At 43.8% G+C, this 14,459-nt stretch overlaps 1 protein-coding gene across 1 annotated transcript; it reads left to right on the top strand.

The window, feature by feature from the left end:
* Window positions 1–467: 467 nt before the first annotated feature.
* LOC307128568 (uncharacterized protein) lies at window positions 468–14,042 on the top strand (the record flags this gene model as incomplete). Its single annotated transcript, XM_079820479.1, has 16 exons — window positions 468–555; window positions 2,287–2,592; window positions 3,730–3,913; window positions 4,082–4,278; window positions 5,107–5,314; window positions 5,768–6,355; window positions 7,685–7,762; window positions 7,948–8,022; window positions 8,156–8,299; window positions 8,395–8,550; window positions 8,750–8,824; window positions 8,964–9,098; window positions 9,203–9,361; window positions 12,024–12,113; window positions 12,639–12,749; window positions 12,828–14,042. 16 exons carry the CDS (start codon window positions 468–470, stop codon window positions 14,011–14,013), a joined length of 3,780 nt encoding a protein of 1,259 aa, XP_079676605.1. The 3' UTR covers window positions 14,014–14,042.
* Between the last annotated feature and the right edge of the window lie 417 nt (window positions 14,043–14,459).

Here is a 14,459-nt window from a genome sequence, read left to right on the forward strand (position 1 = left end):
GTATTTATGTTACCAAACATTTGTTATAACCGTAGTAAATATAAGTAAAGGTTAACTTTTAAATGCCAGTACAAATGACAACCGTATTGATATTATACAAATTACGTTATTGATGGCTAACGGACCTTTTCACTGACGTAATGAGGCTGACGTGCACTTGCTAGCCTGTTCCATTTACATGTTCTCCGAATGCTAAAGAGGAGCCTTGCCTAGCCTCTGAAGGAAGTGACTTGGAAGGACCAGTCCTGCAGAGGAAGGATCCTTGACATTGAGAAACACCTAGTGTGAGAGAAGTGGTCCAGTGATTGATGTGTGTCAGGGTTCTGTAACTTCAGTCTAGCTTACTCTTGGTTTGTGACAGAGCCCTGACATTCTTGTATTGTTTGTCTTATCTTGTGCGAGCGCACAGCTTTGAGCATGTTCGAGCTGCGTGCTCTTCTGTCCTTAGTTTTAAAGAAAAAATTAGGATGGAGGAAAAATCGAGTCATCCAATCAAGTGTCCAAGACTTGAAACCCCACTGCGGATGAAGAAACAACACAGTCTTGAAGTTCCTGGTACTTTTTTAAGGAAACTTCTTTAAGGTCAAACAAACTGAGGTTGATGACACCAATTTGACTCTCAGCCGAGTGGATGATCAGAAATCATTATGGATTGCAACAATTTGGAAAGAGGAACTAGCCGAAACAATTGCAAGTAAAGTCGAGTTGTTACAACTTGAAGAATGGCGCCGCTGCAGCCATGGTACGGCTGCGAAGATCCGCGACTATTACCCAGGAATGAGAAAGTAGTTCCTAGCCATATAGGTGTAGAAAATCGAAACTTTTCATTTTCAGTTGGTCTTAGCACACGATGTAACTGTAGAAGAGTCAAGTTTTAAATAGGAAAAATATTGAAAGTGTCTTTGGTCATTTTTTGAATGAGATGCTAATGGACTGATCTGAATCAATGATGTATGCTAAGCTATGCTGAAAGTGCTACCGCCAGATACAAAGATCGGCTGAATGGATTCAAAAACGGTAAAACTCAACTATTTAACTCTAGGGGACTTGTAAAATGAGCCTATTTCCAAAAAAAGTGGAGTGTTCCTTTAAGCTCTATTCTTCAGGAAGAGGAGCCGAACCTTTTAAAGGATTTGCATTTAACCCACTATTAGTCTTGAAAGGTTAATATGGTTTAAACCCACAAGTGCAGAGTGAAATGATGCAAGTCAAGCAGGTTGGTTACCAGTGGATAAAACCATGTAAAATATGGTTAGAGATTAATGAATTTTTTTAAAGTATTTTCAAGTCAAACATGTTTATATTTAAAACAACAAAGAGATTTAACAAGTTTAAAGTGTTTTTTTTCCCACTATATGGAAAGACAGTTACAGAGTCTGTCATGTTTTTCAGCATAATGTAGTTATTTGACTGTTAACAATACATTTGGGTGTTAACAATAAATCGTGGTCTCAATGTACTTCTTCTTTTCTCTTCTCTATTTTGTCCAAAGCTATTTTCTCAAGGCAGACACAAAAATATATCACTTATTCTTCTTTAAGATTTTGATGGAGGATTATCTTAAGAAGGATGATGTCACACAAATGTAAGTGTTTATTTCAGAGTTGCTCTTTACGACTGAATATTCAAAAAGTTTAGTTTGTTTATAATTTGCATTATATTTTGCATTGTGGTTTAACAAAAATGGCTGGACAGTTCAAATGTACCAAATCAAAATTGCCTAAAACCAAAGCATATAATGGCACAAAATGCTTTTTTCCTGCATGTATGATTTAGATTTACAAAGCCCATTATGGAAGGTCACATTGACTGTTTCTGTGATACAGTTATATAAATAGAAAATAATATGATTGATAATAGTAATAAAGAACTAGCTTTGCACAAAGTGTTTGAATGACAGTAAAACTTTACACATTTTTAATAAATTGAGGTTGCCTTTTTTGTTCATAACTTTTGATTACACATTGGATACTACAGACTCAGATGTAGATATTATGTCTGTTTCATTTGGTACAAGAAGTTGGTTTATATGGAAGTGCAAATGTGGCATACTTGCTTCCTTTTTGCAAAGACAACCAATTGAAACTACTCTAAAAAAACAGCCTAACGACCAACACAATACTAAAACTCCACAGGTTTTGTGGAGGTCTTCAAATTTTTCATTTATACATTATCGATTATATGACAGGCAGCTACCCTCTCTATGATAATTAGGCTACCATCTATTTGATGTCCTACCTTTTTTAAATTGAATGTAAGTCAGTGACTGTTTCATGTTTCTTATAGGCTCGAGCCCTGGGATTGTTCTGTATAAGGCATCAGTCACTGACAAATGTAAATTTGTGAGTGAGAACAATCTTCCATTTGATGAACGTGTTGAACTGGCCGCCCGTTTTACTGAACCGATGATCATTCAGAGGAACAAAGAGCAGAATGAGAAATACTATCATGAACATGTGAGGTCTGCCCACACTTCTGGAACAAAAACCTCATCTCAACTGTTATCAAATGACAAGAATCACAGCGTCAGAATAGACCAGCTGTTCAGTCCCGACCGTGATGGAAACACAAGGGGGAGAACAACAAAGAGAGGTTAGTCCAGCAGTGCATTCAGCTCGAGACCAGAGTCTGTCCGTCTGCTCAGCCGTAGCTGCTTTTATATCTCTGAGCTGATGCGGTGCAGCTGTGACCGATCAGCCCATGGTGATGATGTGCAGGTGTGTTGTTGCCAGGGCGACGCTGATTCCTCTGGGTGGACTCGTCACATTCCCCCCCCCCCTAAGCGTTGTTCTGGTCCTGCGAACATATGGAGACAGTAGGGGTGAAACAAAGTGAGGGTGGGGAATGACCCCTGACCGACCTGCATAAGCTGTCCATATCCTTGAGAGGCCGTCGGCGTTCGCGTTGGCGGCCCCGGCCCGATGACGTACCTCAAAGTGGAAGTCCTGGAGTGCTAGGAACCAGCGAGTCACCCTGGCGTTGGTGCCCTTGGCGCGGGCCATCCATTGAAGGGGCGCATGGTCGGTGACCAGGGTGAACTTGCGGCCTAACAGATAGAACCTTAGCTCCAGGACTGCCCACTTGATGGCCAGGGCCTCCCTCTCGACGGCGGCGTACCTCGTCTCAGCCGGGGACAGCTTCCTGCTGATGTAGATGACCGGATGCTCCTCGCCTTCCTGGATTTGCGACAGGACGGCTCCCAGTCCTGTGTCGGAAGCATCCGTCTGAAGCAGGAAGGGGCAACCGAAGTCTGGAGCGCGGAGTACCGGCGACGACGTCAGGGCTGTCTTGACCCGGGCGAAAGCCTCCTCGAGGGCTGGGGTCCAGCAGACTTTCTCCGGCTGCCCCTTCCTGGTCAGGTCTGTCAGGGGGGCGGCTAGAGAGGAGAAGTTGGGGATAAAACATCGGTAATACCCTGCCAACCCCAAAAAGGCCCGTACCTGGGTCTTCGTCTGCGGTCTTGGGGCGGAGTGGATGGCCTCGACTTTCTTCTCCTGGGGCTGGATGAGGCCCCTTCCGACTCGGAAACCCAGGTACTTGGCCTCGGAGAGGGCGAGGTGACACTTGCGGGGGTTGGCAGTGAGTCCAGCCCGCCGGAGCTCCGAAAGCACCCTCCGCAGACGTTCCAGGTGGTCTCCCCATGCCTCGGAATGGATGACGACATCATCGATGTAGGCCGCCGCGTAGGCCTGGTGGGGCCTTAGGATGATGTCCATCATCCGTTGGAAGGTCGCTGGGGCCCCGTGGAGGCCGAAGGGAAGGGTCCGGTACTGCCAGTGGCCACTGGGGGTCGAGAAAGCAGTCTTGGGTTTAGCGGATTCAGAGAGTGGTACCTGCCAATAGCCTTTGGTGAGGTCCAAGGTGCTGATGTACCGGGCCCTTCCCAGTCGATCCAGCAGCTCGTCGACCCGAGGCATGGGGTACCCGTCGAATTCGGAGACTTCGTTCAGGCGTCGGAAGTCGTTGCAAAAGCGGAGGGTGCCATCCGGCTTTGGGACCATCACAATGGGGCTGGACCACGGGCTCCGGGATGGTTCGATTACCCCCAACTTCAGCATTTGTTGAATCTCTTCCTCAATAGCCTGCCGACGAGCCTCCGGGACACGGTAGGGCCGTTGCCTGACGATGACTCCTGGTGGTGTTCTGACGTCATGTTGGACCACGTTGGTCTGCCCGGGCTGGGTCGAGAACACATCCTGGAACTGACTGACCAGGTGCTGCAGCTCCGCCTTCTGGGCAGCCGAAAGATGGGGGTTGACATCTACAACCACGGGATCGGTGATGCTTAGGGCCGCCACCTGGTCCCGGGTCCCCACCCACTTCTTCAGGAGGTTGAAGAATAGAGTTGCTCTGTCTGGCGTCGTCCCGGCTGTCTCAGGCGGTACGTGACTGGCCCAATCTTCTCAATCACGGTATACGGACCCTTCCAGGTGGCCAGGAACTTGCAGGCAGAGCTGGGGACCAGGACCATGACCATGACGCGGTCTCCCGGCTGGAACTCCCGTGGTTGGGCTGCCCGGTCATAACGGCGTTGCTGCGCTTGTTGAGCCTTGCTGAGGTGTTCCCGGACTAATGGCATCACCCGGTCGATCCGTTCCCTCATCTGGCGGACGTGCTCGATGAGGGTGCGATGAGGGGCAGGCTGCTGCTCCCAAGCTTCTCGGGCGATGTCCAGGAGCCCTCGTGGTTGGCGGCCGAAGAGAAGCTCGAAGGGGGTGAAGCCAGTTGAGGCCTGGGGTACTTCGCGGATCCCGAAGAGCACATAAGGAATCATGAGGTCCCAATCCCGCTTATCCTCCGCCGCCACACGTCTCAGCATCTGCTTGAGGGTCTGGTTGAACCTTTCTACCAGCCCGTCCGTTTGTGGGTGGTAGACTGTGGTCCTCAACTGCTTCACCCGCAGCAGCCTGCAGAGATCTGCCATTAGCCGGGACATGAACGGAGTACCCTGGTCAGTCAGTATCTCCGTTGGTATGCCCACCCGGCTGGCCAGCAGAAACAGCTCCTGGGCGATGTTCTTCGCGGTAGCCTTGCGGAGGGGAATCGCTTCGGGGTACCGGGTGGCATAATCGACGATGACCAGGATGTGCTCGTGGCCACGGGCAGACTTTGGCAACGGCCCCACTATGTCCATCCCAATCCGCTCGAAGGGCACCTCGATGATGGGCAGCGGAATGAGTGGACTGGGGGGAGGAGTCCTGGGCGACGTGACTTGGCAGGTCGGGCAGGCCTGGCAGAACCTCTTCACCTCGGCCTCCAGCCCAGGCCAGTGGAACCGGTCGCGGATGCGTTGGGTGGTGTTAGCTGCCCCGAGGTGACCTGCCATAGGATGGGAATGGGCCAGCTCCAGGATGGTTTCGGTCTTGGTCCGAGGAACAACTAACAATTTTTTCTCCTCCCCCCTCCGCTGTGCGACACAGTATAGCAGGCCATTCTCAACGACGAAATGCGGGAGAGGATGGGGCCGTGGGAGGACGTCTTTCCCGTCGATGACCCGCACTTGGGACCAGCAGTGCTTCAGGCGATCGTCCTCCCATTGTTCCTTGGCGAACGAGCCCCCTCCGGCAGCCTGCTGATACACATCCAGAAATGGATTAGTGGATTGGGAGGGGGACTCACCATCTCTCCCGCTGTCGGAGGCTAGAAGGGCTGGTCGGCGGCGGGGTCCACGCGGCCGTCTCCGTCTTCGACGGTTCCCCTCTCGGCTGGCAGGCTGAGTGGCGGCGGTGAGCAGGGCGTTGAAGCCCGGCCAGTCTCTACCCAGCAGTACGGCCACCGGAAGATCCTCGACCACGCCGACTTCCACCGGCCAGGTGCCTTGGGGCGATGAGATGGTGACTCGACGGGTCAGCACTTGGCGAGTGTCTCCGTGCACACAGGTGATGGGGAGGAAGCTCTTCTCGCCTCCTCGGGACCCGCACAACCCTGGCTGGATGAGGGTGACCGTACTGCCGGAGTCCAGCAGGGCTCTGAAGTGTCTCCCGTCGATCACCACGTCTGCTTCCGGGGCTCCCGATGGCATCCGCTGGTGGACGATGCAGCCTGCCAGCCACGCACGCGGAGGCGGCATGGATTCGGCGCTGGGCATGGGCAACCGTCGGCCTGCCTACTGGTCGCGGGGCGCCTTCGAGCGGCCGTCGCTCCTGGACCACCCTCCGGGGGAACGGCAACGCTCGCTCCCCTGCCTCACGGTGGTGAATGGCATCCGCCAGCTCTGCGGTGTTGGATGGATTTCTCATACCGACCGCCTGCCGGATGGGACGGGGAAGAGCACGGAGGAGGCAATCGACCACCACCCGTTCCGCTACCTGAGCTGCCGTGGGACCTCCTTCCATCAGCCAATGTTGAGCGATGCGTTTGAGTTCGGCGGCTTGGGCACGGGCTGGCACCCGGGGCTTGAATTCCCATTCGTGAAACTGCTGGGCGGCACAGATGGATGAGAGTCCCAACCTCGCTAGGATTTCACGCTTGACTTCGCCATAATCCTCAGCGATCGCACGGGGAAGTGAGAAATAAGCCCGCTGGGCTTCTCCAGTGAGTAGTAGTGCCAGCGCACGTGCCCAATCGTCCTCTGGCCACTCCTCACTTTGCGCAGTCGTTTCAAATACCTGCAGGAAAGGCTCCACGTCATCATCTGCCGTCATCTTCGGCAGCAGGCGGGTGGCTTGGGCACGCGGATCAGGTAGCGGAACACGCTGGGCAGCGGCAAGACGAATGGCGGTCAGTTCATCTTCCGTCCTGCCCTGGCGGGTGGCGAGGTGTTCCGCGATTTGTTGCTGGCGGATGCTCACCTCCGTGAGGCGCTGGCGTGCAGAAAAAAAACAAACGGAGAAGATTAGGATTTGGGTGCGGTGAACTTGTCGGTGATTCCTCACGCTTCTGCCCGCATTCTCCACCACTGTCACGGGGTGAGGAATCACACGACAAGGCAGGTTGAGTGAAAAGGCCCCGGAGGGTGGATTTATTACAGTGCTCGTGCAAAAGGTGAAAACAGTCAGTGAGCCGGTGCGTGATGGCTGGTGATCCTTGTGCTCGGTGGTGCTCAATCCTCGTGAAAGTGGGTGTCCAAACGTGCTCCTAGTGAAGTGGGCTGTCGGTCACTCGCTGCTTTCTGGGGGGAGAACAACAAAGAGAGGTTAGTCCAGCAGTGCATTCAGCTCGAGACCAGAGTCTGTCCGTCTGCTCAGCCGTAGCTGCTTTTATATCTCTGAGCTGATGCGGTGCAGCTGTGACCGATCAGCCCATGGTGATGATGTGCAGGTGTGTTGTTGCCAGGGCGACGCTGATTCCTCTGGGTGGACTCGTCACAATATATATATATTAAATATTTATATATAATATAAATTATCTAAATATAGTATATATGCAAATATTTCTTAAATATTTACATGAATGAGTGTGTATTCATCTATACATATTTATTTACATTATACACAGTATACACGCACATATATTGTATATCTACTACAATAAATTTTTACTTATTGTTCCACCTGACTTTTGTTATGGAACTGTTTTTCAAACCATATGAAACCGTACCAAATACAAATATCACAAAAAATGTGCACATGCACTATTTTTCCTTTCCTCTATCTTGGACAATTTTATTTGTCATTAAATTATCATTCATGTTTATGTCATGATTTAATTATTTTTTTAAATCAATAAATGTTTTTGTCAACAGGCTGACAGTGGACTACCTGTATGATGTTGGAGATTTGATCCAGATTCTTGGTGAATCAAAAATCTTGAGAAAACTGAAGTAATTAACAGACAACATCCTACTTACAATGGGGTCATAGGAAATCTTTTCATCCTGAATGTAGTGTTTTAACATTTGTTTGTATATTTTACCATAAAGGTCACAATGTAATAATTTATTAGTTGTCTATCTGACTTGAGGAGTATGTTGGAAGATATATTTTGTGTCTTTGCTCCGGTTGGTAGAGTTCAAGAGGATGAATACAGTGCTGAGAGTCTCAGATGGTCACTTGACATATCGGTCACTCGTGGAGATGTCTTGTAAGAAACTGTTGTACATACACTGTTATTTTTCTTATTAAGTTATGTTTCAGAACACAACAGATATCCTTCATAGTGAGTGTACATTGCTGTTATTAACTGTTCCTCTGTATCTCTGTCTGGTCTTTTTCAGGTTGTCTTTGAGCTCCTCAGAGCAGAATCCATCATTTCCAGCAGTCTTAAACATCAGTCTGACATGTTCACACTCAGACATATCCAGCACTGACTGGACACTCTTCTTACAGACACTCAGCAAGGCAGGAAAACTAGCAGAAGAGTAAGAAAAATATTCCTTGACCATTACTCTATATATCTCATCAGTAGCTTTACTATTATTCAAACATCTTGTTGTTGTCAAATATATTTGTGCAGCTCTTCATCTCTCGAGGATCATGTCAGTTTGCTGCTGTCTTCATTTCACTCTGTGGGTTTGAAGACGTTGGATCTGAAGGTGTTCGGTCTGAATGAGAGCTGGGCTTCTGGGATCATTTCCCTCCTCCAGACCTGCACCAGTCTACAGGAGCTGAGGTTGCTTTTATTCATAAAATTTATTTCTGTTGTCTGATATAAAGAACAGCCACACTGGGGAAGTCAAATACTGTATACAGTGGCCCCATATACAATTTGGACACTTAAGTAACTTAAAAATCTTAATTTCTTTGCATCAGATACAAAATATCAATCCTTTTGACAATCCACTTATCTCCATGTTTATTCTGCTTGACAGTGTTGAAGAAGAAATTTACAGTGCTGAGAGTCTCTTCTCATCTGTCAGTGTTTTGGTTTGTGATAAAGACATCAGGTATGTCACACACAAATCTTAACCTTTGCATGGAATACATTACCAAATATATGTGCATGTAAGCAATTCATTGCCTAACTAAATAATTGTATAATTGCCATGTTAAATCATAACATGGGCAACCTGTATGTTTTTTTAGGCTGGATGTGAGGCAAAGACAGACGTTTAAGTCTCTCTCACATAATACTCTCACTTGTCCTCACTCAGCGTTAAGCAGCTCAGACTGGAAAATCTTCTTCCAGAGATTCCACACACAGACTAGATACAACCCAGAGTAATTAAGAATTACTAACATGAAACTAGCATTTAATATGCAGTTCCTTCTTTTTGGTCATTTGTCTTTATCTTTTTATCATTGTATTATTGTACTTCTTGCAGATCTTCAGAGTGTAATGAGCATGAGGATGGTCTGTTTGCTTTCCTGCACTCTGTGTGTGGTTTGAAGAGTGTGGAGCTGATGATATTCAGTCTGAATCAGAGCTGGTCTCTCAGGATTCTCTCTCTCATCCAGACCTGCAGCAGTCTCCAAGAAGTCTGGTAAGACTGAGATGTGAAACTCAACTGTAGCATTAATTGATGAATCAGACCGTGCTGTGATTTTTAAACCACTCTGTCATCAGTTTCTGAGAGTAAAAAGATAGTTTACTCAGAAATGAAAGTTCTGGTCATAATTTTATTCACCTTCTAAATTCATAGGAACCATTTTCTTTCATGGAACACAAAAAAACTGTTTGTCTGTTCCTCATTCAAAACTATTTTATGGCTTTAGAAGATTTGAAATGGAGTGCAAAGCTATATCTTTTAGGATGCTTTTGAGTACTTTATGATATTTGAAATCGGTAACACTTTACAATAAGGTTTCATTAGTTAACGTATTAACAAACATGAACTAACCATGAGCAGTACATTTGTTATATTTCTTCATCTTTGTTAACGTTAGTTAATAAAAATAAAGCTGTTATGTTAGTCACAGTGCATTAACTAATGTTAATACGATTTTAATAGTAAATGTTGAAATAAACATTAACAAAGATTAATAAATGCTTTATAAGTGCAGTTCATTATTAATTCATGTTAACTAACTAAAGTTAAAGGTGCACTATGTAACTTTTCGTCCACTAGAGGTCGCCTGTTCAAAACAAAGGCGTAGTTTGATGACGGCAAGTTTGAGCGCAGAATCTTGGGACATGTGGTCTTCACTTCACAGCCGGTGGAAATGAATCGGGATAGTACTCGGGCAGAAATCATGTTCATGGATGCGATTTTTACACTAAAAATTTTTTGTACATTTTAAAGCAATGTAATCAATTACATACACCGTATAAGTTGAACAAATGCAAGTAAAAAAATGAAGTAGATCTGAGTAACTACATTTGGCACATTTACAAATAAAATTGAGTAGAACAAATTGAAGGAAAAACAATTAAAAAACAATATTTATGAGTAATATTAACTGTTTTTATTCATGAGTAATACTAATTCTTATAGTATAACTTTAAGATTAATTTTAATTTCCTCTAAACCTTTGTAAAATACTCCACACAACAACACTTATACATGACATTGGCCTTTATTGTCGATGAGTAAAGCAATACAGCATATATTACAGTTTTGACATGTATACAATATTGACAACATTTAAACTCATGTAACAAACATTTTAGAAGTAAAAATTAAACATTTAAAAGTAATTCAAGTGTAATCAACCTGTCTGTTATCCCATTTCTACCGTATCAGCGCCGTTTCTCGAGCCTGAGATGGACTCGCCGTCCTGCGTTTCACTCATAGCTCAAAGATGCTGCAACGCGCCTGAGTCCATAACCTGCCAATAAACAAACAGTGCACAGTTTTAAGAACATTTTATCATCCAAATTAATTATATTCATTATCTTAAGGAATAAAGTTGTGTGCATTGGCTTCAAAGACAGATGCCACACCCGTTTAGGTGACTCACATTGCGTCCCTGCATGTTGTTTTGCATTAAATAAAATTATTTTAAGCACAGTAATGATTTTATAGATAAAATAAAACACACAAACCTGAATTTCACTGAGGAAATGCACCAATTCTGCAACGCTGAGAAGAAGGAACTGCTCCGGTGGAGACTGAAGAGAATTCAAACAGCCTGCGCTCACTCAACCGTCGAGCCGTCGTCACGTCAAGGGGCGGGGTGCAGTGTTATAATCGAGTAAAGTTACTAAATTTCTTCAGTGTGTGTTAAAGATTAATAATCTTGATTTGAATTAAGTAATATTTGTGGTTCTTGAAACAGATCGATTTAATTCTCCTTTCTCAAATATTTTGATGGAAATTTCACAAATATATTAAGTATATTTTAAATAAATAATTGGTTATTCGAACACTAAATTCTTTTAGTGAAAAAAAACTTAAATATAACTGTACATTTGAGACAAAATGAACTGCGGGATTTTTAGTCAATTATTTTGGTATGTTCAACTCAAAACATCAAGTAAATGATATTTAGAGATTTTATTAAGTTAATAAAGTTAATTATTACTGTAATATTTACTAAGCCACTGAATTATTTTTTAGAGTGTAACGTTACTCTGTGCGTTCGCTCTGCGGCTGCTATGACACTTGTCGCACACTGCAGTAAGAGTAAAGCGTTTCTGCAAAATAATACTGGAAACCGAGGGTAATGCAGATATGATGCAATTGTGACTCCCTCACACGTCCCGGTTCCTTGGTTAAAATAGCAATTTCTCACAATTTACAAATAGTTGGAAACATTTGGGATATTGTAAGTACTCAACTGAACAAAATATATAACACTGGGCTTTAATGGTTTTTGGATGTTTTACTGAAAAAATGTTACATAGTGCACCTTTAACTAATAAACCTTATTGTAAAGTGTTACCTTGAAAAATTATATTATTCTTCATAACTCATACTAGTTTGGAATTAAATGAGGGTGAGTAAATAATGACAGAATTTAACCAAAACCATTCCTTGAACTCAATATTCTGACAGTCTGTATTGACACATACATCATTAGGGTGCTCATTCTTACTGTTAAATTACATTATCGTTGTTGCTGGTTTATTGCATCGTAAGTAATTGCTAATATAGATTAAAAATAAATAAATAAAGATCCCATTCAAAATTAATTTGTGCTGAATGTTTTGTCATTACAACAGTGTCACCGAACAATACACTAAAATTATAAAATATTGTTTAGGGTCAGTGTCACTGGTTTGCTGCTGAAGGAGGGACTCGAGTTACTGCATGAGTCACTGACGGATCCACACTGCACTGTGATCATTGAAGGGTATGTGTGCTCAATGTGCATTTGACTTTTTTAATTTAATGATAAATCATGTCTTAGGACGACAAAACTACAAAACAAAACCAATGGGTTATATTTTGTTGAAAGGAATGAATGTATGACACATATCTACAAAAATCTAAAATCAATCTAAAGTGTTCATCAAAATAGTTTTTATTTTTTAGCAAATTTTCTTTTTATTTTACAAAATTAGTTGTAAAATAAACCACAGTCTCCCCCTTTAAATCCATTTAAGTCTCTAATAAATGTTTTTGAAATACAATAAATAAGAATGTACTCCAAAAAAACCCGACTCTATAGGTCGTTTTTCAAGCACCTTATTACGACCTTTATTTACGTTTTAAAGTCATGCGCCCTCTAGTTGCCGTAAAAATAATGACAGTGTCGTGTTACGTCTGTCGTCATGAAATGACGTATGACTGTCGTTACCAATCAATACAACTAATTTCTTATCATTATTTCATATCTCTCGTACCTTTATTTTATTTTGTTTGCGTCTTTATAAAGGATGAAGTGCAGTAAACCCTCTGACCAGTGCACAGAACAGGACTGGAGTCATAGCTGTAACGAGAAAGTGACGATTCACTTCAAACCAAAGGTTTTGGAAAAGCTGAAAAAGTGAGATAATTTTATGGTCAAAATTTTCTCTGTTATACATTAGTCATTTAATTTATCATTTTCCTTTCTGTTCTCTAGACTGAACATCTCTCCACCTGAACCTTCTGAAATGAATCTTCACTGTCAGTCTTGTGTTCACATTGCTGATTGTGATCAGTGGGTTCAGGTGGAGCCGTCAGTATGTACAGATGAAGGAGGGTCAAAGTTCAGGATCAGCACTCAGGCGGGTCGGTTCGAGTGCAGCCGGACCAGAATGCGATGGGTCTGTGCTGGTGACGTCACTCTCCAGTACTGTGAAGTGGATGGACGTTTCCTCAGTGCAGAGCTGAAGATGCTTCAGTGTGAGAGAATTGGTCCAGTGATTGATGTGACCGTGATCTCAGGGAAACTGGAGGAGGCCCATCTGCCTCATTACGCCTGTTTAGCAGAGTCTGACCCCGCTCTCAAAGATGCTGGGAAGCTCCTCAGCAAAAGAGATGAAGGAATATCTTTACAATCTGTAGAGTTGACCCGTTATCATGCCAAAATTCTCCAACCATCCTTCTCTCTTACAACTCTAATTATAAGCTGGTTCATGCAGTGGGAAGAACACTGCAACCTTCTTCTCTACATGTGCTGTAAAGATCCTCTCATTCTTCACATCTACTTTTTTCCACTGAATGACACTTGTTCAAAAGAGAAAGTTGAGCAGAATGAAAAATCAAGTCATCCGATCAGCCATCCCAGACCTAACAGGCCCTTTCGGATGAAAACGCCACACCTTCTTGAGGTTCCTGGAGCTTCTGTTCATCCCATAGAGGGGATTTCATTTAGAACAGATGTTGAGCCAAACTTCTTCGAGATCATGCAACATCCCCATGGGGACGTACAAATGTATCTTATCAGAGAGGAGGACAAGAAGTCTGTGTGGACTGCCACAATATGGAAAGACAAACTTGCCCAGTTAAATCGAAGGCAAGTCCAAGATGAGCCGCAACTGAATTTTGAGATTGATAAAGCAACATTTTTTGATAATCACAGATTGGCTCTCATTCAAAGGGCTAAAAACGTGAAGAGCATTGCAGATAAACTGTATGAGCACAGAATAATTCATGAAGAACTATATTCTGAAATCACACATATTAATTCAACCCCTCAGGATAGTATGAGAAAGATCTGGTACACAGTGCATTCAAGTGGCATGATTGCAAAAGCTCAATTCATTGTGATTCTTCAGGAAGAAGAGCCCTACCTCTTTGAAGAACTGGTGCGTTCTGATTCTTAATGATTCTCTTAGTGAATATATTGTTTTAGAACAAACTACCTTGTAACCAATCCTGTGTGGGTGGGGTTTAGCATATTGTATAATGTTGAAAAAAACAGAAGTTCAGGTACATTGTAAGAATGTTTATGTGAAGAGTTGGATACAGTCGTACAACCCCTTTAAGTTTAAGTTTATTATCTATTTGACAGGGACCATGTGCAAGTACATTAATCTTACAAAAGAAAAGATGCTTTACACCAGATTTAGCCACAGCTAATTTCCATCCGCAGTCCCTGGGCAGATAAAACAATAAAATATATACATCTAAACATCAATAACTCACTATCTATTTACAACCTCATTTACATTTACACTTCAGCCTAAGCTAACCCTGTACATACTGTTTACAATCAACCTTTTAAAATTGCTACAGTCAATTCTTACTGAACATTAACAGAATCAGTGCT

This window comes from Gobio gobio (genome assembly GCF_949357685.1).
Source record: "Gobio gobio genome assembly, chromosome: 6".
In the NCBI taxonomy this organism is placed as follows: Eukaryota; Metazoa; Chordata; class Actinopteri; order Cypriniformes; family Gobionidae; genus Gobio; species Gobio gobio.